This window comes from Scyliorhinus canicula, chromosome 12 (assembly GCF_902713615.1).
Source record: "Scyliorhinus canicula chromosome 12, sScyCan1.1, whole genome shotgun sequence".
Taxonomy (NCBI): Eukaryota; Metazoa; Chordata; class Chondrichthyes; order Carcharhiniformes; family Scyliorhinidae; genus Scyliorhinus; species Scyliorhinus canicula.
The window spans coordinates 67,418,795-67,445,937 of record NC_052157.1 but is presented as its reverse complement, the minus strand read 5'-3'; the positions used below and the strand labels follow the sequence as shown (position 1 = coordinate 67,445,937).

Here is a 27,143-nt window from a genome sequence, read left to right as displayed (position 1 = left end):
AGAACGACAACAGAAAGAACAAAAGCAACATGAAGCGCGACAAGACAAACACCAAAGTCAGGCACAAAGATAGCGACAACGACAGAGACAGAGACAACAAGAACGGCAACGAAAACAACAAAGTCAGGAACAAAGATAGCGACAACACCAAAGACAGAAACAACAAAAACAGCAACACGAACGGCAACGAAAACAACAAAGTCAGGAACAACGACAGTGCCAACACCAAAGACAGAAACGACAAAAACAGCAACAAGTACGGCAACGAAAACAACAAAAACAGGAACGACAGAAACAACAGCAATGAAACAACGACTTGTACACAATGGTACTACTCGGCACATGTAGGACAATGCCACAGCTCACTGCAAAACGATGACAAGACTACAAACATGTCATGGGATGACAACGAATCGCACAAACTCACGTCTGCTCCAGAACGAGCAAGCACACCAGCATCCAAGGCGGATGAGACAATAAATCAACACCACAAGCACAAAAAAAAAGTCCATGCCAGTCAACATCAGTGAGGTGACCATACAAACACCTCGGGATGATGCAGTGGGTACTTAAAATAATAAGGAACACCAACAACATTCACAGCGGACTTGCAATATCAATATCACCACGTCATCAACAACAAAAAGAAAAAAAAAGCTCTGAACAAATTCATCAAGTTTGGACTCATAAATGTTTTTATTAAGATTGGACATATAACTACATTGGCTTTGTACAATATGCAATAGCACCATCACCTGCATAGATACGCATATCATAAGTAACTGTTTTCTATAATTTTCTTTAACGATGTACAGCAAATATGTAAAGAGAAAAAGGGGGATGTGGTAATCGTAGATTTACTAGATACAAAAACAACTGAGCAAACACCAGAGGGAGAGCTATAAATACACCGGGACAGGATGTACAATTTTCTTTAACGATGTACAGAAAATATGTAAAGAGAAAAAGGGGGATGTGGTGATCACAAGTTAACTAGATGCAATACAACTGAGCAAACACTAGAGGGGGCACGGGAGAGCCATATAAATAGACGGGGACAGGAAGTGAGGGGACACTTCACGGAGGGCAGAACTTGGAGCAGGACACACACACACACATGCACTGAAGGTAACCTTAGGAAACAGCTCTGAAGAGAGAACGAACTCACAATAAAGCATCTTTTCCACATTTGAGACTACGAGCTTTATTAAGACACGAGTAACAACACAAAGGGGAGTCCAGGAAACCGACGGCCATGTTGGAGGATGAATTGGTGCTGGTCGGCTTGGACGTCTCGCTATTGTTGACTACTTGTGTTTACAGAGACATTTAAAATCCTAGAGCACAAGAGGTTTTGTCAGAGTCATGACTGCAATCGTTTATTGTAAAGACTGGTTATGTATTCTCTGGAGACTAATGTGAGTACAAGTATTGTTTATTCTGTGTGTGTCAAACGCCACATTGCCATTAATGTTGAGGCCGGGCAGGGGGTTGTATGCGGCTAGTTTGGACAGGTATGAATGGGTGTTGTATATCTTGCATATCTCGTAATGAAAAGTCACTGTTGTGATGTTTCATTTCTTCGGGAAGTGTCGGGGAGGGGCTGTTAAGATATTGTCTGTCTTTCCTGCGTTTCCTTTTAATCTCCATCCTGCCTGTTTTGATATACATTCTTTGGGTTAACTTCTGAAAAGTTACGCAACCTTTGGGTTTTCTGTTTAAATTGTAATCTTTGGACACTGATCTGGGCTGATCTGAAAACATCCCCTTCAGCTTCTGTGGCAGAAGCTGTGATTCTGTTTGATAGACTTGTCAAGTAGCCACTGGTGAAGCCAGTCAGAAACTTTTAAGGAATATGATAGCTCTGATGGAGAATGCCACCTTTGTTCGGTTCTGTTGAGCAGTCAGCAAAGCAAAGACCCAGAAGTCTCACTGTCATCTTCTCTCTCTATACTGGATAATTTTAAGAAGCCTCGTACCCAAATCTGTGGAAGATTTTCTGTAATGAGTTAGGCCATGCCTTTGAGATTGGCCAATTAGAATACGAGTTCCCTGATTAGTGGCCCAATCAGGGAACCCCTTCCTGTGTGTATAGCAGGGAGTGTCAGATCCTCTGCACCCCTGGTGTAGACAGCAGACTGAATGGTCATAGTTGTTCAGCTGTTGGGTTTGTAAATAAAAGGAATTCTGGTGACGGGACTTCTGCCTCCGTGGACGAGGAAAACGGAATGACCCGAAGAAACCTGCTTGTCAGCAGCGGCTGCATATTGAGGGTAAGCCACTGACCCGCAAAATGCCTTTATTTGGGAAGTTGGACTGTTTTGACACTGCAGTGGAAGACTGGGCCCAATATGTAGAGCGGATTAAGTACTTCTTTAGAGCAAATTATATAATTTCCGGATGAAAAGCAACGGGTCATTCTGCTGACCGCGTGTGGGCCAGCAGCCTTTGCCATTATGTGCAGTCTCACTTTTCCGGAGGCACCGGACACGAAAACTTTCCAGGAATTTACAGACTTAGCAAAAGAGTACTATGACCCTGAGCCAGCTCTGATCCTGCGAAGGTACCGGGTTTACTCAGCATTCCGAGACACTGGGGAGTCAGTTACAAACTTTTTAACAGGATTAAGGCGATTAGCAGAGGCTTGCGAATTTGGCCTGATCCTAAATGAGACGCTCCGAGACCGTTTGGTATGTGGAATAAATAATTTAGCAAAACAGAAACGTCTGTTAGCAGAGGCCGAGCTGGATTGCAAACGAGCATTGCAGCTGGCTTTGTCCTTAGAAAAAGCGGCAAGCGGAGCGCATGAGTTACAGGGTACTCCGATGGAGGTCGATGCCCACACCAGTGAAACTGAGTTAAGGGACTGTTGGAACCAACAATTCTACGGACACGTGCTTGTAGGATTATAATAGTGGTTTTAATATACTTACAACAGAGCCAGCCTGTTAGCCGTTGAACTTTCGGTGAACTGGCAGGCTGACTCTGTGGCACGGATCTTTATACAGCAGCTCCAGGGGGAGGAGTCCAAGGCGGAGCCAAGGGAGGAGCCCAGTACAAACTCTCGAGTACTCCCAGAGTTACTCCCCCTGGTGGTCAGGTAGTACATCTGCGCATACAATATTGATACATATATACAGATTATAATACCGTGTGAATCTCATTCACCACATTCACCCCCTGTGAAAAAAATCGATCCGGCGGGGGTGGTGACTCACAGAGTTAGTCTGTCCGGTGGACGAATTGTTTGTTTCGATCTGCGGAGCACCGGGGTTGCAGCCTCTTGCGGTGGCTGGGTGGGTGTTGAGAGCTGGGGTACGATGGCAGACTCCGGGGCGGGTCTCGTCCAAACTTCATACACCTCTGGCTCGACCGGAGATGGGGGCGCTGGGGGCAGGCTGGTGCTGGCGCGTGGAACCGGTGGGGCGAGCTTGCGGAATCGGGGGCGCGAGTGGGTGGCAGCATAGGGAACGGGGTAAGTGGTTCCTCAGTGGGAGTGGGGGGGGGCTGGATCCAGCGGGTGCCAGGTCCCGAAGGGATACTGTGTCCTGGCGACAGTCCGGGAACTCCACAAATGCGTACTGGGGGTTGGAATGGAGGAGGCGCACCTTTTCAACAAGGGGGTCAGTTTTGTGCCCCCTGACGTGCTTCCTCAGGAGAACCGGGTCTGGTGTCCTCAGCCACGCCGGAAGTGAGACCCCCGTGGTAGTGCCCCTAGAGAAAATGAAGAGCCGCTCGTGAGGAGTTTGATTCGTAGCTGTACAGAGGAGGGATCTGTACGTGGAGCGCGTCTGGGAGGACTTCTTGCCATTGGGAGACTTGGAGTTTTCTAGACTGGAGGGTCAGTAGGACGGTCTTCCAGAACGTCGCATTCTCCCTCTCCACGTGCCCGTTCTCCCTGGGGTTGTTGCTGGTAGTCCTGCTCGGGGCGATGCCCTTGTCGAGCAGGTACTGACGCAGCTCGTCTCTCATAAAGGACGAACCCCGGTCGCTGTGCACGTAGCTGGGGAAACCGAACAGGGTGAAGACACTATGCAGGGCCCTAATGACTGTGTGGGAGGTCATATCGGGGCATGGAATGGCAAAAGGGAATCGGGAGAACTCGTCGATGATGTTGAGAAATAAATGTTCTTGTTAGTGGAGGGGAGTGGCCCTTTGAAATCGATCGCAAGGCGTTCAAAGTGCCTAGAAGCCTTGACCAGGAGGGCCCTGTCTGGTCTATAGAAGTGCGGTTTGCACTCTGCACAGATCGGGCAGTCCCTGGTGACCGCTTTTACCTCCTCGTTGGAGAAAGGCAGGTTTCGGGCTCTGATGTAGTGGGCGAGCCGGGTGACCCCTGGATAGCAGAGATCAACGTGGATGGCTTTCAGACGGCTGATCTGCGCGCTAGCATATGTCCCACGGGATAGGGCATCCAAGGGCTCGTTGAGCTTCCCTGGTCGATATTTAATATCGTAACTATAGGTGGAGAGTTCGATCCTCCACCGAAGGATTTTATCATTTTTTATTTTGCCCCTTTGCGAGTTGTCAAACATAAAGGCAACCGATCGTTGGTCGGTGATGAGGGTGAACCTCCTACCTGCGAGGTTGTGCCTCCAGTGACGAACAGCCTCCACGATGGCTTGTGCTTACCTCACGACTGAGGAGTGTCGGAGTTCTGAAGCGGATAGGGTACGGGAGAAAAATGCAACGGGCCTCCCTGCCTGATTTAAAGTGGCTGCTAGAGCTACCTCTGAGGCATCGCTCTCAACCTGAAAGGGAGTGGATTCATCCACCACCCGCATGGCTGCTTTGGCGATGTCCTCCTTGATGCAGCTGAAGGCCTGGCGTGCCTCAGCGGACAGGGTAAATAGTGTGGCCTTAAAGAGTGGGCGGGCTCTGTCCGCATATTGGGGGACCCACTGGGCATAGTATGAAAAGAACCCCAATCACCTTTTAAGGGCCTTGGGGCAATGAGGGAGGGGGCGTTCTAAGAGGTCCGGGTCTGGGCCCAGGACTCCGTTCTCCATGACGTAGCCGAGGATGGCCAGTCTGTTTGTACGGAAAACGCATTTCTCCTTGTTATAAGTGAGGTTTAATTTCTGTGCCGTCTGGAGAAAACGGTGGAGGTTGGCGTCGTGGTCCTGCTGGTCATAGCCGCAGATGGTAACATTGTCCAGATACGGAAACATGGCCCGCAGCCCGTACTGGTCTACCATTCGGTCCATTGCTCGTTGGAACACCGAAACCCCATTAGTGACGCCGAAAGGGACCCGGAGTAAATGGAAGAGGCGGTCATCGGCCTCGAATGCCGTGTAGTGGCGGTCCTCCGGGCGGATTGGGAGCTGGTGGTATGCATACTTCAGATCCACTGTGGAAAATAGCCGATATTGGGCGATCTGATTAACCATGTCTGCAATTCTGGGGAGGGGATACGCGTCTAGGAGCGTAAAGCGATTTATGGTCTGGCTTTAGTCGACGACTATGCAAAATATTTCCCCGGTCTTGACGACCACCACCTGAGCTCTCCAGGGACTATTAGTGGCCTCTATGATCCCCTCACTGAGCAGCCGTCGGACCTCCGATCGGATAAAGACCCTATCTTGTCGGTTGTATCGCCTTCTGCGAGTAGCTACTGGTTTGCAATCTGGAGTGAGATTGGCGAAGAGAGGAGGGGGGGAGATGCGCAGCGTGGCTAGGCTGCAGATAGTGAGTGGGGGCAGGGGCCCGCCGAAGCTGAGGGTGAGGCTCTTGAGGTTGCACTGGAAATCCAGGCCTAATAAGAGTGGCGCGCAGAGGTCAGGCAGGACATAAAGTTTAAATTTTGAATAACTAGCGCCTCGAATTGTGAGCGTCGCGACGGTGCGTCCTTGGATTTGGACTGAGTGGGAGCCCGAAGCGAGGGCGATAGTTTGGGTCACAGGAAAAATAGGAAGCGAACAGCGTCTTACCAGCTCTGGGTGTATAAAGCTCTCAGTGCTACCGGAGTCAAAGAGGCATGGCGTGCTGTACCCGTTGATCTGGACCTCTGCCATCGAACTTCGTAGGTGCTTGGGGCGGGATTGATCTAGGGTGACCGCGTTGAGTTGCGGGCCGCGTGATGAGTGCTCGGGAAGGTCGTAGTCTTCCGAGTGGGCATCCGGTCGAGTAGATGCCGGTACGTTCTGGCGAGCTTGATGCAGGATCGCTGCGCTGAGTTGTGGGCCGCGTAATGAGTGCCCGGGGAAATCGTAGTCTTCTGATGGGCTTTCTGAGCATGCCGATGCAGATGGGGCCCGTGGATCGCACGTGGTGAGCGGCGTGGAAGATGGCGGCCCCCATGAGTCGCACGTGGCCGGCCGCATGGTGGGGGTTTGCCAAGATGGCAGCCCCCATGGATCGCACGTGACGGGAGGGGGCGGAGTCGGGCATAGGCCGCTGTATTTCGGGCCCCGCGGGCCCGCTCGTATTGGGAGCGATTTGTTCTCTCTACTGGGGAGTTAAAAACTGGGGCCCTTTTCGCGAGGCACACTCTGGCATGGTGGCCTTTCTTCCCGCAGCTGCTGCAGGTCGCGGATCGGGCTGGGCAGTGCTGCCGCGGGTGCTGGCTTTGGCAGGCTGGGGCATCTGAGTAGCTGGCTGGAGCAGCTGAGTAGCTGGCTGGGGCAGCAGAGTAACTGGCTTTGGCAGCGCTGTAGCTGGGGTGCCGTGCGGCACAGGCCTGGGGGGATTGTTGGTCGGGGGTCCACGATGAGGTCGCGGGGTCCGCGGGAAATGACGTGAGGCTGTGGAAGGAGACTTCCATAGTGGTAGCAGCCTCCACAGTAGTATCTAAGTCTTGGGCCCCCTTTTCTAGCAGTCTTTGGCACACATAGTTAGATCTAAGACCCGCTACGAAAACGTCCCGCACAGCAAGCTCCCTATGTTCAGCCGCGGTATCGGCTTGATAATTACAGTCATTGGAAAGATTGTTCAGTTCCCGTACAAACTCGGCTAGCGTTTCTGTAGGCCACTGACGGCGAGTCGTAAATACGTGGGGTGCATAAACCTCGTTAATGGGCCTAACGTACATTTTGTCCAATATCGCCAGCGCTGCGGTGTAAGAACCGGCCGGATTTAGCTGGGTGGAGATTCTGTGGCGTACCCTCGCGTGCAGTAAGCTGAGTTTTTGTTCCTCCGTTGTTCCGGCGGTGCTGGCTTCTGCCAGGTAGGCTTTAAAACATCTCAGCCAGTGGGAAAAAATGTCCTTAGCCTCTGCATCCTGCGGGTCGAGTTCTAGGCGTACGGGCTTGAGGGCTGCTTCCATGATTTACTTTGACTGTTTCGTAAGTATATTAAATTGTTGGAACCAACAATTCTACGGACACATGCTTGTAGGATTAGAATAGCGGTTTTAATATACTTACAAGAGAGCCAGCCTTTTAGCCGTTGAACTTTCGGTGAACTGGCTGGCTGACCCTGTGGCACGGATCTTTATACAGCAGCTCCAGGGGGAGGAGTCCTGGGCAGAGCCAAGGGAGGAGCCCAGTACAAACTCTCGAGTACTCCCAGAGCTACTTCCCCTGGTGGTCAGGTAGTGCAACTGCACTTACAATATTGATACATATATACAGATTATAATACCGTGTGAATCTCATTCACCACAGGGACTACCGCTGGGTGAAAGGCAACTGCATAGCCATCCTCAGTCAGGACTCGGATACTACGTTAACCAGGCCCACTCGCAGAAGCCCTCCCAAGCAAGGGAAAATTAGATCCAGACAGACCGCAGCCCCTGCAGCCATTCGCTCGGCAAAATATTGTAGTTGTTGCCAGAGATCGGAGCCAGAGAAGAGAAATAGAAGCCCCAAAACCATCACCTTGGAGAAGGTCATGTTGGCCGGGGTACAGGAGAATGCATACCCTGGAAGCCCCACCTACCTCCGATGAGGAACAACTAAATTGTGTAATGAAGGTGAAATAAAAACCCGTTAAATTATCCGAAGGCTGAATGGACATCCCAACTGATGGAAGTTGACACTGGAGCAGCCGTATCAGTGATTGGGGAAACAGTATTCAATAAAATTCGCACTGGACTCCAACCCTTATCCCCAACCAGGACCTCGGCAAAACTGAGGACATACACAGGGGAACCATTGAGAGTGTTGGGCACAACGCATATACCTGTGGCTTATGGAGAGCAACTGGTAAGGCTGCCTTTAATGGTAGTGAAAGGTGTGGGACCGAGCTTATTGGGACGAAACTGGCTAAAAGAGATCCATCTGGATTGGGTAAACATTTTCCAGCTGGAAAATGGCCGCCTGAGCGAACTCTTGTGCAAATACCCAGAGGTTTTCCGAGAAGGGCTCGGAACAATAAAGGGAGCAAAGGTGACATTGCATGTAGATCCAGAGGCAGTCCCAAAATTCTACAAGGCCCCACCAGTATCCTTCGCATTAAGGCAGAAAGTCGGTATGGAAATAAAACGATTGGAGCGTGAGGGAATAATAAACCCGGTCCAGTTTGCAGAGTGGGCAACACTCGTGGTGCTGGTGCCTATCTTTAAGCCGGTCGGCTCGGTCCGCCTTTGTGGAGATTTCAAACAAATAATTAATCACTGCTCACAACTGGACAAATACCCAATTCCCTGGATTGAGGATTTGTCTGCAAAGCTGGCTGGAGGACTCCTATTCTCAAAGCTGGATACGAGCCTCGCATATCTACAGCTGAAGATGGACGAACTGTCGCAAAAATTCTCACCGATAAAAACCCTGAAAGGCTTTTTTCAGTATACACGATTACCCTTCAGGGTATCATCAGCCTGTGCGATATTCCAGAGGACAATGGAGAATATATTGCAAGGGCTACCACAAGTCATCATTTACCTGGACGATGTCCTCATTGCTGGAAAAACAAAGGCAGAACACCTGCAAAACCTGGAGAAAATCCTTAGGAGGTTTTCAGCAGCAGGCGGGCGCTTAATGAGGGAGAAATGTGTTTTCCTAGCACCTTAAGCAACCTATCTGGGGTACAAAGTTGACAAATCAGGGCCACACCTTTTGGAGCATCGGATGAGGTCGATTTTAAAGATGCCCTGGCCCCCACCACAATCCAGAAGTTAAGGTCTTTTTTAGGACCGGTGACATTTTAGGGAAAGTTCATACAGAACAGCCCCACTGCACCCATGGGAACGGCCAGGTAGTCCATGGTTGCTACTTCATGTTGATTTTGCAGGCCCGTTTATGGGTTCAATGTATTTTACAATAGTAGATGCCCATTTCAAATGGCTGGAAGTCTACAAAATTAACTCTGCAAATGCAACAACTTCCATTGAAAAACTCGGCACCTCGTTTGCAACTCATGGTATCCCGGAAGTGTTAGTTTCAGTTAATGGATCGATTTTCACCAGCCAGGACTTCACAAAATTTATGAAGTCGAATGGCATTCAGCACATTTGAGGACAGCACCATATCACCCGGCATCGAATGGTTTGGCGGAGAGAGCCGTCCAGGCCTTAAAAGTCGGGTTGAAGAAACAGTCAGCAGCAACATTGGACATCAAACTGCTGCGCTGGCTATTTGACTACAGAACAACCCCACACGCCACAACGGGAATAGCACCGGCGGAGCTACTCATGGGCAGATGTCCACCCAGCTGAGTCTACTGTTCCCGAATTTAGGTGGCAGAATAGACCGACACCAAGACCCCCAATGCAGGGGCCACGCCAACACTCGCCAAGAAAGGCAGTTCAACACGGGTGAAAATGTATGGGTCAGAAATTATGCGAATGGCCCCACATGGATAGCAGGAACAGTCAAGGCCAAAACAGGACCTGTGTTGTATGAGATACGTGTGGGAAAACATGTAATAAAGAAGCACCTGGACCAGTGAGGGCCTCAGATTTGTTTCCTCCTCCGAAGCTGACTCAGACCAGCATAGCAAGGTCCGTGGAGAGTCCTCACCGACAAACTCTTCACGCTCTTCCGACACCACTGGCCAGGACGTCGGACTTGGATATGGACACCGCTGATGATGCAGCAGCTGTACCCCTGCCACCGGAACAAAGGGGTGAAGCGCACCTCAGGCGCTCACATCGGAAAAGACGGGCACCTAGCCATTATACCCCCCCTACATCAGAGGCCGAAGTGGAGGAGCTGGACCCAGCGCAAAAATGAAGCAGAAGACCCATGAGTCACGAGGACCATGGGGGCTCCTCAGACTTTAGCAGTGAGGGGTGCAATGACTTGGGCCAGGCCTTTGAGATTGGCCAATTAGAGTACAGTTCCTTGATTAGTGGCCCAATCAGGGAACCCTTTCTGTGTATATAACAGGGAGTGTCAGATTCTCTGCACTCCAGGTGTAGACAGCAGACTGAATGGGCATGTCCGTTCAGCAGTTAGATTTTTAAATAAGGAATTCTGTTTACGGAACTTCTGCCTCCGTGGACTTATTACACTGTCCTGTGTTAAGGAGCACAAACACCATCAGATGTGGGAAACCGATCTGGAGTGTGATAGTACAAGTTTAAAGGTGAGTAACCTTCACAATGTGTCTGTCAGGGGCTGGGAAGAGCTGAAAACTTGGTGGGAGCGTTTGTGATTGATGGAACCATCAATTCACTAGACACGTGCTTTAAGATATGAACAGTGGTTTTAATCTACTTACAACAGAGCCAGCCTGTTCCGCGTTGAACTCTCGATGAACTGAACGATTGGCCCTGATCATTGGTATTTATACAGCCGTCCAGGGGGAGGAGTCGTGGGTGGAGCCCTGTACAAACTCCTAAGCATTCCCAGCGCTACTCCCCCTAGTGGTCGGGCAACGTAACTGCGCTTACAAATGCATGGTCTCATGTATATACAATACAGTGTGAATTACGGAGTTACATTCACCACAGTGATAAAGCTGCCAGAGTCTTGTCCGGGAATCAGTCAACTAAAAACTACTAACTTCCAGGAAGAGAGCTGTATTGGTCCCTTTGGGAGGCAAAAGCTCCATCTGATGGTTGAAAGGCAGGCGTGCACAGACCTAAGCATCCTGTGTACAGCACCATCTGGTGGCCGGTGACAAGAACTGCACCAACATGGAATTCTTCGAAGAAACACCATCTGGTGGTTAAAGAACGAAACTGTGCCATCCTGAGCCTCTCAAGTGAACCTATTTCCCAGAGACTGCAACCACAGTGAAGACTCACCTCAGACCTACCCCTTTTATCCCTGTTTTATTTTATTCCTCACAACCATTTCCTGATGTTTGTCTTGTGTGTGTCTGGGCAGAGGGTGGGATGGGATTTTGGGATTTGGTAGTCTGGTAGATGGTGATCCTGCTTTTTCCTTATGTTCATTTTTTTTCTCCTTTTTTTAATCAATAAATAGTTTGTTAATGTTTTACTTATAAATCTGGTGCATGCAACTCATTGGGGCAGTCAAGTGTTAAAGATCTTCGGAAAATACCAATTATTGGTTCATTAACTTCGGGCAGCACGGTAGCATGGTGGTTAGCGCAATTGCTTCACAGCTCCAGGGTCCCAGGTTCGATTCCGGCTTGGGTCACTGTCTGTGCGGAGTCTGCACATCCTCCCCGTGTGTGCGTGGGTTTCCTCTGGGTGCTCCGGTTTCCTCCCACAGTCAAAAGATGTGCAGGTTAGGTAGATTGGCTATGCTAAATTCCCCTTAGTGTCCAAAAGTGCCCTTAGTGTTGGGTGAGGTTACTGGGTTATGGGGATAGGGTGGACGTGTTGACCTTGGGTAGAGTGCTCTTTGCAAGAGCCGGTGCAGACTCGATGGGCCAAATAGCCTCCTTCTGCAGTGTAAATTCTATGATAAAATGTTGGGACTCCGTGGTCTGTGGGGCTGGACTTGACCGCGTACTCACCCAGGGTGGCGTAACACTGATGCCATGCTGAACGTTTTCAAAAAAGATTTCCAGAGATGGTAAGAGGCTGCAGAGAGGGCCCAGCTCATGGGAGAACATCTGAGATAGGTGAGAGGGGTCCAGCAAGAAGAAGATAGAAATCCTCGCCAATGAAATGGGCGTTCAGTTGAAGGCACCTTGACAAGAGAACAGCTTTTTGCTGAGTTAAAAATTAATGGAGGTGGGGGTGTAAGGAATGGGGGGAGGGGGGGAAGGGAATGAAGATGAGGCCTTTGTTGAGACCTGAGTGTTTAGAGTCAGAGAATGGGAGATGAGAGGCCACCATGAATACCTGACAAGGCGTGAGAATGGAGGAAGAGATGGGGTCGGAGGGAAGCTGAGGGGAGGAAGTAGGGCAAGGATTCAGAGATACCGACACAAATGTAGATATCAGGATGTGGTGAGAGCATCAGTTTGAATAAATCATTATATTCAGGAGAAACCATGGGAGGTGAAATTTGAGCACACTACTTACTTAAGAGTTTTGTATGTTAATAGTTGGACAGAAAGATACGCGTGGTGAATTATGATTTGCTCATTCTTTTCAGGCCAACACATTATGCAAATTGTTTGATACAAGTGAAGTGTATATAAGATCTCCGCACCTCCTTCAGATCAACAGAGAAGGTCTGTGGACTGAGGGACGGTGGATTTCAGAATTGAACAGATTTGTCGTTGTGATAATAATTTGAACAACACTGGAAATGAAGTGGTTGCTCTTAACTTTGTTGTCTTGCATTTGTTTCCAAGAGTGTGTGAGTGGTAAGTGAAAGGCAGGCTGCATCCAAACTCTCAATTCCCTTTCTGGCGGTGTTTTGTTTACCATCCACTGCATGGCTGGGAAATTTGGAGATGGGACAAAGAATTGGACGGTCGTTGCGGGTGAAGAAAATTGCCATTGTCTTTAGAATACAATTAATGGGTTTGGTTGAGTGGGCAAGAAAGTGGCAAATGGAATTCAATCTGGAAAAGTGTTTGAGGTTTTAGTGCATTTAAGTGCATTTTGGGAGGGCAGATCCAGGAAATATTCAATAAATGGGAGGGTGCTGAGAGGTGTTGAGGGAGTGAGAGACATTGGAGCGAATCTCCACGGGTCCCTGAAGGTAGAAGGACATGTGGACAAGGTGGTCAAGAAAGCAAATTGAATGTTTTCCTTTAGTGGGGGAAAGTATCAAATACAACAGCAGGGATGTAGTGATGGAACTGTACAACACGCTGGTTCAGACCACAGCTGGAGGTTTGTGCACAGGGTAGGCTACCTCATTACAAGAAAAACATAATTGCTCTGGAAAGAGTGTAGAGGAGATTTACAAGAATGTTGCCAGGGCTTGAAAATTGCAGCCATGAGGAGAAATCGGGTCGGCTAGTGTTGTTTCCCTTGCAACAGAGGGTGAAGGGTGACCTAATTGAGGTGTGCAAAATTGAGGGACATAGACCGGGGTAGACAGTTCTTGTTTCCCCTGGCTGAGGGGGAAGTTACCAGGAGGTATAAATTTAAGGTGATTGGTGGAAGGACTTGAGGAGACATGAGGGGAAACCTTTATAGCCCAGAGGATGGTGGGCATCTGGAATTCACTACCTGAGATGGTAACTGAGGTTGAAATCTTGGTCTGCATCTGAAAGCTGTTACCTGGAAGGTTGCAGACCACGTGTTGGAGAGTGGGGTTAAATTGAGCAACTAGTTTATTTATTTATTTTCTCTTTCTGGACTAGTGTGAACATGATGGGCTGAATGCCCACATTTTGTACTGTAACTTTTCCATGGTTATTTGCTGACCGGATTGAAAACTACAAGGGAATTGTGTCATGCCTTTGTTTAAATAATCACTACTTTATTGGTGAACTAATTATGATTCTGTATTAATATTAACTGTGTGTTACCACCTCACATTCAAGCCCCGCATTAACTGCAAGCAGCTTTGTGAATATTGTGTATTTATAGAAAGACAAATTTTAAAAATACCAATGTGAGGCCAATATAAAGAAGCAAATGCAGAACATGCTGAAAATATTCCAGATTTAATGTTTCAGGTCGATGACTTTTTATTTTTCCAGTCAGATTTCCCGTATGCCCTGTATTTTGTTTAGGTCTGTCTGATGCCATTGTCTTGTGGCGGGAGGAGGGAGACAGCAACAGCACACTCGGCAAGTTATAAAATCAAATCTATAAATGCTGAAATGAAGTTCGAGGATGCTGTAAATGGGAGGACATCCCGTCATTATTCATAAACAGGAAGGTTAGCAGACGGCTCAGAATTGCCTTTAATCAAACCTTGCGTTGACTCAGTGGTCAAGCACTGGTGAAGTGGAATAGATTTGAGAGGGCTGGAGCCAGTGAATTGACAATGTACCATATCATTTTTTAAAAAACGTTCTGTTATCTGAACCTTTATGCCTCCTATCAGCACCTTTTTTAGTTATTAAGACTTCTGTCATGGTGAAAATGGCTTCCCGTCCAAAATATGACCAAATATGGGCAGCATGGGAGCAAGGGTGGATTGCACTGTGGCTTCACAGAGCCAGGGTTCCAGGTTTGATTCCCCACTGGGTCATTGCCTGTGCGGAGTCTGCACCTTCTCCCCGTGACTGCGTGGGTTTCCTCCGGGTGCTCCGGTTTCCTCCCACTGTCCAAAGACGAGCAGGTTAGGTGGATTGGCCATGATAAATTGCTCTTAGTGACCAAAAAGGTTAGGAGGGTTTATTGGGTTACAGGGAGAGGGTGGAAGTGAGGGCTTAAATGGGTCGATGCAGACTCGATGGGCCGAATGGCCTCGTCCTGCACTGTATGTTCTATGTTATTATTTTCATGGGGTAGGACTGGAGTCAGGCTGGGATCCATACATGCCCAGATTACACAGGCAGTTGGTCATTTAAATCTTCAGCTGTCTCCAGTCCACGAGAAATTTGGTGGACTGGTGTTAAAATCTGGTACGTGCAGATTAGACCAGGTAAGGCCAGGTCTAAACTTGATGGATGCTTGCGATTAGCCAGAGAGAGGGACGTTAACCCTTTGCTGCTATAAAAAAGTTTTTAAAATAATCTCTTTAACAAAGTTGTGGGACAGAGACAAGAGACTGGATTTTCCGTATCCTGAGAATACGGAATCCCCCCCCCCCCCCCCCCCCCTCCCCCCCACCGCCGGGCTGGAGAATCGCCAGAGGGCGACGTGAATACCGTCCCCGCCAGCTGTTAAATTCTCCGGTACCGGGGTTTTGGCTGGGGCGGGAATCGTGCCGCGCCGGTCGGCGGCTGCTCACAGTAGCCCTCCCCCGGCAATTTTTCTCGGCCCGCGATGGGCAGAGTGGCCGCCCTGTGTAGGCCGGTCCTGCCGGCGTAAATTAGACCTGGTACTTACCGGCGGGACCTCGCTCTTTGGGCGGCCTCTGGGGTCCTGGGGAAGCGGGGGGGGGATCTGGCCCCGGAGGGTACCCCCACAGTGGCCTGGACCGCAATCGGGGCCCATTGATCCGCGGGTGGGCCAGTGCCGTGGGGGCACTCTTTCCCCCTGCACCAGCTGCTGTGGACCTCCGCAATGTCCAGTGCGGAGACGAACCCCCAGATAACGCTGGCACACCCACGCATGCGCCAACTCGTGCCGGCCGGTGGAGGCCCTTCGGCACCGGTTGGCACGGTGCCAAGCCCCTTCTGCGACGATTGGCGCAGCGGCAACCCCGCCAGTGCCGGCCTAGCACCTGCGGCCTGACGCCAGAATGGTTCACGCCACTCCTCGGTGCCGGGATCTCCCACCCCGCTGGGTAGGGGAGAATCCGCCCTCAGTGTTGACACAGGCGCAGGATTCGTGGATTTCCATGATGACAAAAAATGGCCCGGCACCTGGACCAACTCAACGACTATTCAGGGGCTAGCACAGGCACCACATGGAACGCATTCGATTCCAATGAGAAACTTCACCCGGTCCAAGATTGACACTCAGGAGGCTGACAAGCTGCAATCACATATGCACACTTCATTCACACACACACCATCCTAGCCAACAAGATGGCAGCAAGCAGAACGGCCCCAAGATTCACAGACGGCGAGCTGGAGACCCTGCTGTGGAAGAGAGGTAGGCTACCCTGTACTCCGGCCCTGGAAGGAGGCTGCCAGCTGGCGCTGTTTGTTGTGCATGGGCGCAGGTGGCAGAGACCGACAGCGCAATGGTCAACACCATCCGGACCCAACAGCAATGCAGGGAGAAACGAAATGACCTCCTCAGAGTCGCCAGGGTGAGTAGTCAACATTGTGCTCCTGGACCGAACCCCCCCCCCCCCCCCCCCCCCCTCCAAACTGGAGGGTGGCAGAACCTCCACCGGCACCACATGCTGCCACACATACTGGCTGCCATGGCTATGTGCCCTGGCCACTGAGGCCATCAGGTACCTACACCCTGGGCTGCGTGCATCGGTCAAACTGTCTAACTCTGTTGTTTTCTGTTTCCTTCCCCCCCCCCACCCACAACCACCATGGGCAGGGTAAACTGGAGGGGGATTACTGGACCTGCGGCCCCTCACCATGACTGATTAGAGGGCCCTGGACATGGTCAGTGGGCCCGAAAGGGATGAAGGTCGGCTGCAGGTGAGGAAATGAGACTGCACTCAGTTGTAGTTCCCTGTGACACGTATGTCAACACCTCCCCAACACAATCCTCACCCCCGCTCCACTCACCTCCCGGCCCCCGATTTCAATCATGCATCTTGTCTTGTTTCTTGCAGGACCTGCTGGTGATGGGGTGGGACCATCTGGTGTCGCCCCTGCTCCCACCCAGTGCCACAGCCGGAGACCCCATGTGAGCCAAGCAGAGGCGTGGAGAGCAGCTTAGAAGGCAGCCCTCCACATGAGACTCAGGGGACCCTAGAACTCGAGTCCGGTGATGAAGCTGTCTTCCTATCACTGCTGTCTCCAACACCCTCCACCATACCTGCGACACACACCTCAGTTGGGAACTTTACTGAAGAGGCAACTGATGTGCACCACACAGCTGCTCTGGTACAGCAGGTGGAGGTAGGAACTCCTGAGGGGGAAGACCATTGGAGGGCGGGTCGACCCCAGGAACTAGCTACCGTCCAGACAGATTTCAGGCTTCTGGAACGGACGATCCCATTGATCATGGCGATGCAGTCGCAAAGCCAGGGAGTACATGAGAGATTGTCAGTGAGCATCCAGTACCTGCTCATGCAGTTGGAAAGGAGTCCAACTGTGTAACGAAGCAGGAGGTAGTGCCGGATAAATGTGCCACCCAGGCCAACACCGCATGGGTGGCATCCATGGTGGAGGCATTGTGGGCGACGGTTTCCGCTATGGATGAGCATGTCCAAGGCCTGGGAATTCTGTGTAGGCGCTGGTCGAGGCCCAGGGCAGGGTTGCTGACTCAGAGGCGACCATGTCCCAGAGCCACCTGGAAATTGCTGTGGCACGTCTGAGCATGGCGCAGTCACAGCGGGCCATGGCTGAGAACGTCGGCAGCATTGTCCATGCGCTGACTGACATGGCACTGACGCAGAGATAGGTCGCCCAGACCCAAAGGTAGAGGGCACTGTCACTGGCTGATGTGACACAAACCCAAAAGATGGCAGCATAGTCATTGGGTGATGTGGCGCCGTCCCAGATGGTGGTGGCCCACTTCCTGTGCTCCATGGCCACGAGCATGCAGACCCTGATTGGGACCAGAGCAGGATTCCGGGACTGGCAGCGCCAGGTGGCGGGTGAGCCTCAGGGGATAGCTCTGCTCACACCTGTCCCATGTAGTACCGGGGCCATCGTGCACCCCGAAGGAGGAGGAGGTGATGGGGCCATGTTGGTGACTCCCGCAGGGGAGGTGCCGGACACCATAGCAACTCGAACGCCCACCCCCTCCTGTCCCTGCTGGGCAATGGGTAGAACAGGGCAGCACCACGCCACCTCGGACACCTGTGCAGCAGCCGGGCCCATCCTGGCACAGTTGCTCCAAAAGACGGTCACCAATGGGCACCCACGTCGCAGGGCAGGAATTGCAGAAGGCCGCCTCCACTCCTGATGTACCGTCTGTGGACCCACGTCGCAGGGCAGGAATTGCAGAAGGCCGCCTCCACTCCTGATGTACCATCTGGGGACCCACGTCGCAGGGCAGGAATTGCAGAAGGCCGCCTCCACTCCTGATGTACCATCTGGGGACCCACGTCGCAGGGCAGGAATTGCAGAAGGCCGCCTCCACTCCTGATGTATCGTCTGGGGATCTACCTAGACATAGCATCAGGGCCCAAAAGGTCAGGAAGTTCGGCACCAGTTAGTTTGGCATGGGTGCAGGTCACAGTTTAGTTACAACAGCTCGGGCACAATGCTGTATATATTTGTGCACATTTAACACCTGTTACCACTGTTCCAACCTGCCTCTGTGCTCTGTCAGATGAGTGTGAGGGGTGGGCTGGTCGGGGCTGGCCAGGGAGGGGGCACGGGTGCTGTGTGGGGCATGGGCAGACATCGTGGGTGGCCTGGGCCCCACCCAACTACCACCCACCATCCCTGCCACAGTGAACCCAGGGGGTGGGTGGTGGAGTCTGTGCCCCTGGCCAGTCCCCTACCCCACTCACCCCTCCCTAGTCGGTGACCCTGGAGGTGATCAGAGTGTCCCATGCGCGTTGTCCCAGGCGCAAACGTCATACGGCCTCCTGTGCCTGCCTGGGCCCCATGTCCTGCCTTTGCCCGATCACCTCCCGGGCGCTGCATGGGCGGCATTGTAGCGAGTCTGCATGTCAGTCTGTGGCCTCCGGATCGGTGTCATCAGCCACAATTACAGTAGATAACCTCCTGTCACAAGTGAACTGCGCTGACCGGAATTTGGCCCATCGGAGGAGGAGGATCCTGGAGGCCCTGGAGAATACGTGTCCACTAATGATATGCAAATGGTGTTTACTTTGGGCTTTCCGGACCACATTGACGCGACAGAGAATTGCAATTTGCCGTGAAATTGGCACCCGCCGGGATTTCCACATCGGAACCTTTTCTCTGCCCAATCGCTTTTCCTGATATTTGTCGTCGGCCAATGGAGAATCCTGCGCAAGCTTTCCACCCAACGTGCCCCTGCACCCATTCTGGGTGTGGCAGGCTGACATCTCATCCAACCTGCGCACTGCTCTCCTCTCACCTTGGGCGCGATTCTCCGCTCCCCACGCCGGGTGGGAGAATCACGGGAGGGCCGGGCGGCTCACGACACGCCGCCCTGGCCCCCCTCCCCGCGATTCTCTCACCCCCCCCCCCCCCCCCCCGCTCACCGAATCGCCGCTCGCCGTTTTTCACGGCGACCGCCGATTCTCCGGCCCGGATGGGCCGAGCGGCCTGCCGTTCCCGACGGGTTCACCAGACCTGGTCGCTGCCGTCATGAACATGGGCGCCAGATGCTCGTTTGTGGCTTGTGGGGGGCGGAGAGGGAAGTGAGCACCACGGCCGTGCTCAGGAGGCGACTGGCCCGCGATTGGTGCCCACCAATCGTCGGGCCGGCATCTCAAAGGGACGCACCCTTTCCCCTCCGCCGCCCTGCAAGATCAAGCCGCCACGTCTTGCGGGGCAGCGGAGGGGAAGACTGCAACGGGTTGGAGCCGTCAGCCGTCATGACGTCAGCCGCGCATGTGCGGGTTGGAGCCGGCCCACCTGCGCATGCGCAGTTGACGTCACTTAGGCGCCGCCGTCACGTCATTCTCGGCACGCCGCCTTTACGCAAGCGTCAAGGCCCGGCAGCCGAGAATAACGGAGCGCCGCTCCTAGCCCCCTGGGTGGGGGTGAATAAGGTGCGAGGAGCGGCCTCCGAGGCCGTCGTGAAACTCGGCCGAGTTCACAACAGCCTTCCCGTTTCATCGCGGGAGCGGAGAATTCCGCCCCTTGTTCTTCTCCTGCCCACCGCAGGAACAGAATCCCATATGCAGTGCCGCTTTTTTCAAGGTTCTGGGAAATGTCCTGACGCAGGAGCCTGTGTAAGATAGTGAGCATGTGTGTATTGGTGGGTAAGACTGGAGGCTGTCGCCCCTTTGTTAGTGACTCTACTCGACAAAAAGGAGTCAACTCATTCTGTAGTTTATTAAATAGATCAGAGAAGTTAAAATTCTAACTTGCCCAGAAATTTCTATGTGCCTCTCAAAGCTGCATCTAAATGTTTTCATGTACAGAAAAATGTTGAAACACATTTTTTGTGATAACATTTTTAAAAATTCAATTCTGGGATGTGGGCATCCTTGGCGACAGCAAAATCTATTGTCCATCCCTAGTTGACATTCAGAACGTGGTGGTGAACTACCTCTTTGAACCCCTGCCGTTCCTGCGGGGCAGACGCACACGCTGTGCTGTTAAGGAGGGAGTTGCAGGATGTTGCCCCAGGGACAGTGAGGAACAGCCGATATATTTCCAAGTCAGGATGGTAAGTGACTTGGAGGGGAACCTCCAGGTAGTGGGGTTCCCATGATACACGAAAAGCTTTCTACCTTGACAGCAAGTCAAATGAGCTAACCTGAATCATGAAATTGGCATATTTAATCTTTTTAACTTTATAACTTCAACTCTTTAAGTTCTTATAGAATCATAGTGCAGAAGGAGGCCATTCGGCCCATCGAGTCTGCATTGGCTCTTGGAAAGAACACCCAAGCCGACACCTCCATGCTACCCCTGTAACCCCAATTGACCTTTTCGAACAGTAAGGACAATTTCTCATGGCCAGTCCATCTAACCTGCACATCTTTGGACTGTGGGAGGAAACCGGAGCACCTGGAGGAAACCCACGCAGACACAGGGAGAAAGTGCAGTCCCGCACTTAACCTAACCTATATACCTAATTTATTCCAAACTTAATAACCTAACCATGAAATAAAGAGTTTGAAAATGTTAAGACAAATACTGAAAACTAAAACTAATGATCATACATTCCAATAAGTGCAGCCATGGAAACAAAACAAAAGGAGTTCACAAATGTTGAATACCTGCCCAGGAACAACTAATTATTAAATAAGTATTCCTGAAAGTTCCTGGAAAGATTTGAACCCTTGGCATCTGGATCAGATGGAAGACTACTACCAAATTTGCCATGTGTAACACTGGTAGGTTGGTGGTGATTCAACCAAAGTATCTATTGCTCCTGCCACCACCACCAGATATTCACTCAAATCACATCATTTACTTGTCCCTGTGCCTGTGTTCAACGTCTTATAATGCAGCTTTTGCCAGAATAAAATTCACTCTGGTGAATGTTCCATGTTATTTTCAGTGTGGGAGCACACTGAGAGTTTGAGTAACATGACAGAACGTTTTAACTTCTTTACAAAGGACGGCTTCAGTGACTGTGCTGAACTTACTCAGTGGAGTTCAAGAGGGCCGGGACCTTTAAAGGCTTGGCAGTTTATAGAGGCAGGGTGAGAATTTTAACATTGAAACTATTGTCGGTCAACAAGATTAAATTGGACGAACGCTTCAGCAGCAGATGAGCTTTTTATGAATTATTTCCTTTCCCATCGAAGGGGCATTTGCGAGTCAACCACATTGCTGTGGGTATGGAGTCACGTGTACGCCAGGTAAAGACGGCAGATTTCCTTCCTCAAAGGACTTTTAATTCCAGATTTTAAAATTTGATTCATATTTCCCCATCTGTCAGGGTGGGATTCAAACCTCGGCTCCGCAGAGATTTACCCTCGGTGTCTGAGTTACCAGTCCAGTGACACTACCACTATGCCATTGCCTCACCTGCTAAGGCAGCTTCTATCTTTCAAAGATGTTGAGAGAATGTTTTCCACTGTGGGAGAGTCTGTGACCAGAGGGCATAATCTCAGAGTAAGGGAGGGGGGGAGTCACCAATTTCAGACAGAGATGAAGAGGGAATTCTTCTCTCTGTGGAATTCTTTATCGCAGGGAGCTGCTCAAGGCTGAGACAGACAGATTTGTAATCAGTAAGGGAATCGAGGGTTATGGGGAAAAAGTGGGACATTGAAGTTGAGGATTATCACATCAGATCAGTCATGATTTCAATGGGCTGAATGGCCTACTTCAGCTCTGACGTCTAATGGTCTTACGAGCTGGAAGTGGGCGGTCGTGGTGATGAATCCAAGACCCATCTTGTGGTCTGACACATCAAGATTGTGAATGCTCCGCCTCCTCTTCAGGCAGTTGCCTGAAGAGGAGTGGAAGTGCGAGCCAGCTTTTGGTTTCTAGACGTACGGATCTTTCCACCTGTGGGTGAACCAAGAACTGAGGGCCATCCATGAATCCAACAGCTGCTCATTTCCCTGGAGTGTCGCGAGATGATGACAGGAAGTGGTTGTGTTGAATGTAGAGATAGGTTAAAAGGGTAAGTGGATAAACTCATGGTTGAGGTAGGATGAGAAGGAGATGTTGATTGTGGGAAGATGAGGAGGAGATGGGCGGAGACTCGTGAGGAACATGAGGACCATCTTGGAACCGATGGGCTGAATGAATTGTTTCTGTACTGTGAATGCTTTGTCATCCTAAACAGATCCGGTTTGAATGTCTTTTTCTTTTCCAGGCCTGTTCTGCCATCAGATAGATGGAAACCTGAATCAGATCGATGCCGGGAATGGACAGGTTTTCGGAGTGGATGGAAACGGAGCGATTTACTCCAGAAATGAAGGGAATTGGAACACCATCTCCGGGAGACTTACACATGTGACTGTGGGCCCAGCTGGGGTCTGGGGAGTCGATAAGAATGACGCTATTTATAGAATGCTCGGTGGATCCTGGGCATTGATGGCTGGTAAGGAGCTCTGACTCTGAAAGTTAACATCCAATAGGGAGATAAAACATGGTGCCGAATTTGATGTTTCCCGGGCAGCCACACACACAACTCACCAGCAGTGAATTTGTGTGAGAAGGTGGAGGGTGTGTGTTGCAATCTCATCCCACCGTTTGTGTGATTGTGCAGTTACCGGGCGCCTGTGAGAGTCGGAGGCACGCCCATCAAGCAGTCACTGTAGCCCATTAAGGGGAAAATTGGATGCAGTTTAACGTGGCCCTGCCACCTGCTTTTCCAGATGGCGTGTGGACCGATTTGCCAGGCGACCTTTATGTAATGATGATAATCTTTATTGTCACAAGATGGCTTACATTAACTGTTTTAGATGAATCGTTGATTTAAGGGGGGAATGAAATGTCAGCGCTGAAAAGAAATGTAGAAAGGTGTCAGGGGACTGCGGTTTATGTTTGATTGGGGGGGGGGGGCGAAGCAGCCTTTGCAGAGTTTTCTTCCATCCGGGTTTATCTTGCACCCGTCTGCAGCTCCTTGACACAGCTCAGCAGCGATTGTCCCTCGAACGGAGCAGATTAGCAACGCCAGCCTTCACCCTTTTCGCCGCCCCCACCATCTCCCCACCTATCATTGCTACCAGAAGGTTTCTTGGCTTGGGACCAATGTGACAGGAAGAGAGACTCACTTCCCATTGGTGTCTCAGTTGGCCGGAGATCAGAGTCCCATGGCAGGATTGTTGGTTGCCCGACGGCGATATCGTAATTGGCGATCGTGATGAGAATCCCTTCTGACGCCTGAATCGGGGGTGGCGCCGGATTTCTATTCTCCGCCCCCTCCAAAATTGTGTCATTGCATCATGCGTGCCGGCATTGGAAAGGTGTTGGTGCGTCATTGGAAGGCTGTCTTCCAGTTCTCTACCCCCAATGGGCTGAGTTCCCAACCTTGCAATTGACGTGTGGTCTTAGCGACCGGGAACCTGGCATGGCGGCCGCGGACTGTGTCCAGCGCTGCCACAGTCGGCCGGGAGCCATGCTACTGCCCGGGGGTTGAGCGGGGGGTTGGGGGGGTGGCTGCTGCAAGTGCTGGGGGGACTGGTGAGGGGTGGCCAGGGGGGACACTATTTGGCAGGTCAGGTCCACGCATGGACGGCGCCATGTTGTATTGCACGACCGCTGCAGGTCATCGCCATACACGGCCACATACCCAAACATGCTCCGTCCGTTTTTGGAGCCGGGAGTTTTACCTGGTGCGGCTGTCAGCCCCTCACCGGTCCCAGGATCAGTGAGGATTCGGCATCGATTTTGGCATCATCAAACGCCACAATTCCCACGCTGGCGATAGGCACTTGGCCGCAAAATCAGCGAATCCAGTCCCCTGACTCCCAATCAGAAAGCCTCCTGACTGAGTTCTCCCTACATCACCTCACCCCCCTTGATCTCTGTAACCTCATCCAGCCCAAACCCTTCAAATCTTCAAGGAGAACAGCTCTAGTTTCTGATTTGTGGTCCAATTTCTTTTCTTTTTCAACAGGCCTGCTCAAACAGATCGATAGCGGTGGAGATCGCTTTGTGAGTGGTGTTAACATGAATGATGATATCTTCTGTGCCCAACGAAATAATACAATATCTGCTGCCACTTACGACAGCCCAGCATACCATCATTTAATCGGCAAACTGAAATACTACACCTGTGGGCCATTTGGGTGCTGGGGAGTGAATTCGGGAGATCAGATCTACTTCCGAACCGGGGTGACCCCAAGTCAATGTTTCGGGACAAATTGGCAACAGATCTCTGGCAGTCTCTCAATGATTGAAGTTGGCACAGATGGCAGTGTTTATGGTGTAAACAGTGCTGGCAACCTCTATCGCAGGTACAGTCCCAGGCTTCCCAAAAGAAATATCGACATTTATTTCACACTTGTTATTTTGAAAAATATCTTGACAGTCTTCAAAGAGATGTTAAAAGATGACATATGACAGTGAACAACAGCAGAAAATATTTGTCTAGGGGTCCACAAGGTTGGTCATGCTGATGAATGTCAAGAGGTGCCCTAAAGGAGGAGTGTTGGAGATAAGTTGCAAATTCCAGGACATTGAAGGCATGGACCACCATTGGCAGAATGATAGATATTGGGAATGTTCAAGAGGTTGGAATTGGAGGAATACAGAAATCTTGGAAGTTTAGAGATGATTGAAATTACAGAGATAGAGGGCGGAATTCTCCGCTCTCGGGAAAAATCGGGAGGGCCGTCGTGAACTCGGCCGAGTTTCACGACGGCCTCTGAGGCCGCTCCTCGCCCCCTATTCTCCCTTCCCGGCGAGCCTACGAGCGGCGCTCCGTAACTCTCGGCCGCGGGGGCATCGCGCCAAGAATGGCGCGGCCGGCGCGCCTAATGACGTCAGCCGCGCATGCGCATGTAGGCCGGCTCCAACCCGTGCATTCGCGGCTGACGTCATGACGCTGACGACATGAACCCGCGTATGCGCGGTGGCCACCTTTCCCCTCAGCCGCCCCGCAAGACGTGGCGGCTTGATCTTACGGGGCGGCGGAGGGGAAATAGTGTGTCCGATTTGGACGCCGGCCCAACGATCGGTGGGCACCGATCGCGGGCCTGTCCCCTCCCGAGCTCAGTCGTGGTGCTCTTTCCCCTGTACTCCCCCCCCACAAGCCCCAAACGGGCATATCTCACCCGTTTCACGACGGCAGCGACCAGGTGTGTTTGCCGCCATCGTGAAACGGCCGCGAACGACAAGCCGCTCGGCCCATCCGGGTCGGAGAATCGCCGTTCGCCATGAAAAACGGCGAGCGCCGATTCTTCCGAGCGGGGGGGAGAATGGCGGGGGGCGCCGGGGGGGGGGGGGGGGGGGGGGGGGGGGGTGGAAATTTGTCAGGGGGCCTTCCCGCGATTCTCCCACCCGGCGAGGGGAGCGGAGAATCGCGCCCAGAGAGTGGGGGGTGGAGGTTGCAAGGGACATTGGAGGGATTTAAAAATAAGTATGAAAATTCTAAACTTTTGGCAATTGCCAGGTTACTGAGATGGGGCGAGGTGATGGGTGAATTGGACTTTGTGTGCATTCTCACACAGGGGAAGCAGAGTTCTTTATGAGCGGAATTTACAGATGCGAGGCTGGCCATGAGAACATTTGAACAATATTGTTTAATCCAGGTCTTTTTGTTTTACAGAGATGGAATCACCTCCCAAAATCCAACTGGGACACATTGGACTCATATCAACATCATGAGAGAAAAACTGAAGCACGTGACAACAGACCTGGGACAGATATGGCTGATTACCAAAAGCAACAAGATCTTCCAATGCCAATAGCTTCAAGGATCAGAGAGAGTGAGCCATAATCATTTGCAAAGAAATAAATCGGTTGAATCAATGAGTGGGGTAAAGGTTTCACAATGAATAAACACTTGCTTTCTTCATATATGTTATTAATTTGCTCTGACATATTACTCGGGAAACACTCTGGGCTCAATCTCCTGGCAAGAAGACATCTTTGCAGATTGATAGGCGCTGCTGTTCCTGTGCAATATGCTCAAGGGACTGAATGGCCTCACTCTGCTCTGCTGCAATCGGCTAGTGGGGCTGAATGGCCTCCTGGTGTTCCTGCTCTGTTAAGCACTGCACTTCGCAAAAATCCAGGAGTTTCCTGTTGTTTCGAAGCCTTTAAATCCAAGTGAAACAAGGTCTGGGAAAGGAGTTGTTCATTAGATGTCCCAGATGTGGCTTCAATATTGAGAAGGGCGCATGTGACTTGGGTAGCTATGGAGAATAATGGAAAAAAGCAGTCCGGGTTTGCTAAAGAAAGGCAGGTGATGGATTCCATCTTCTTGTGTTGTCGCAGGACAGATACAAGATGCAGCCAAACGTCCTGGTGACGAAGCAAGGGAATTGTGCAAGGAAAGAACAGTTTTGACAGGCAATGAAATGGAGCCATGAGTGACAGCGGGTTTCCCAACCAAAGAGATTAGGACAGGGACTGTGAAACTGTGGGGGAAAGGGAACTGAAATGGGAAGTGATGGAAACCAGAAGTGAGGAATCCAGGAGCAATGTTTGTCTAGATCTGGAAAGGGATGGCTTTAGGGTCGTCACTGGACCGTGAAAAGCTGGGGTAGATAAAGCTGTGGCTGGATAGAATTCCTGACCTAAACACGACATGAATAAAATATGGAAACTCTACCTGGGAAAGAATAGCATTGGCGTTTGCAACTATATTTGCTGGAGGTATTGTATCGGCTATTTCAATTCTACACCCGAGTTTGTATTAAATATGTGTCTGCTAATGTACATTTCATTGTACGTTGATTTTGGGTTTGATTATTTTCAAATTAAAATTTTCAAAACGTGAAACCTGGTCCATTGTTTTCTGTGAAGAGGCATCATTTGGTGACTCAGTCCTGTCAAATTATTGGTCTCCAGGGGGATTGTAACACTGTTCGGCAGATGTGAGCGGGCTGAATGGCCTTCTCCTGTTCCTGTTTCACAGACTTGTGAGGGCTGGCGGACTTCCTGTTACTTTGAATTTAGTCTATTCCTCTGTCCGGGACATCGAAATGTCATGTATGCCGGTG

General features: G+C 51.0%; 1 protein-coding gene across 1 annotated transcript; it reads left to right on the top strand.

Annotated features, from left to right (window-relative positions):
- Positions 1 to 12,465: 12,465 nt before the first annotated feature.
- Positions 12,466 to 26,922, top strand: LOC119974682 (fish-egg lectin-like). The gene is made up of 4 exons (XM_038813790.1): positions 12,466 to 12,612; positions 22,343 to 22,570; positions 24,092 to 24,431; positions 25,745 to 26,922. The coding sequence occupies exons 1-4, from the start codon at positions 12,555 to 12,557 to the stop codon at positions 25,884 to 25,886; spliced, it is 768 nt and encodes a 255-aa protein (XP_038669718.1). The 5' UTR covers positions 12,466 to 12,554; the 3' UTR covers positions 25,887 to 26,922.
- The last annotated feature ends 221 nt before the right edge of the window (positions 26,923 to 27,143 follow it).

Bases quoted from the DNA above. Each gene is read 5' to 3' on its own strand.
- LOC119974682 (XM_038813790.1), top strand. From the start codon at position 12,555: ATGAAGTGGTTGCTCTTAACTTTGTTGTCTTGCATTTGTTTCCAAGAG. The intron at 12,613-22,342 runs GTAAGTGAAAGG...TTTCTTTTCCAG, and splicing joins TTTCCAAGAGTGTGTGAGTG to GCCTGTTCTGCCATCAGATA. The intron at 22,571-24,091 runs GTAAGGAGCTCT...CTTTTTCAACAG, and splicing joins ATCCTGGGCATTGATGGCTG to GCCTGCTCAAACAGATCGAT.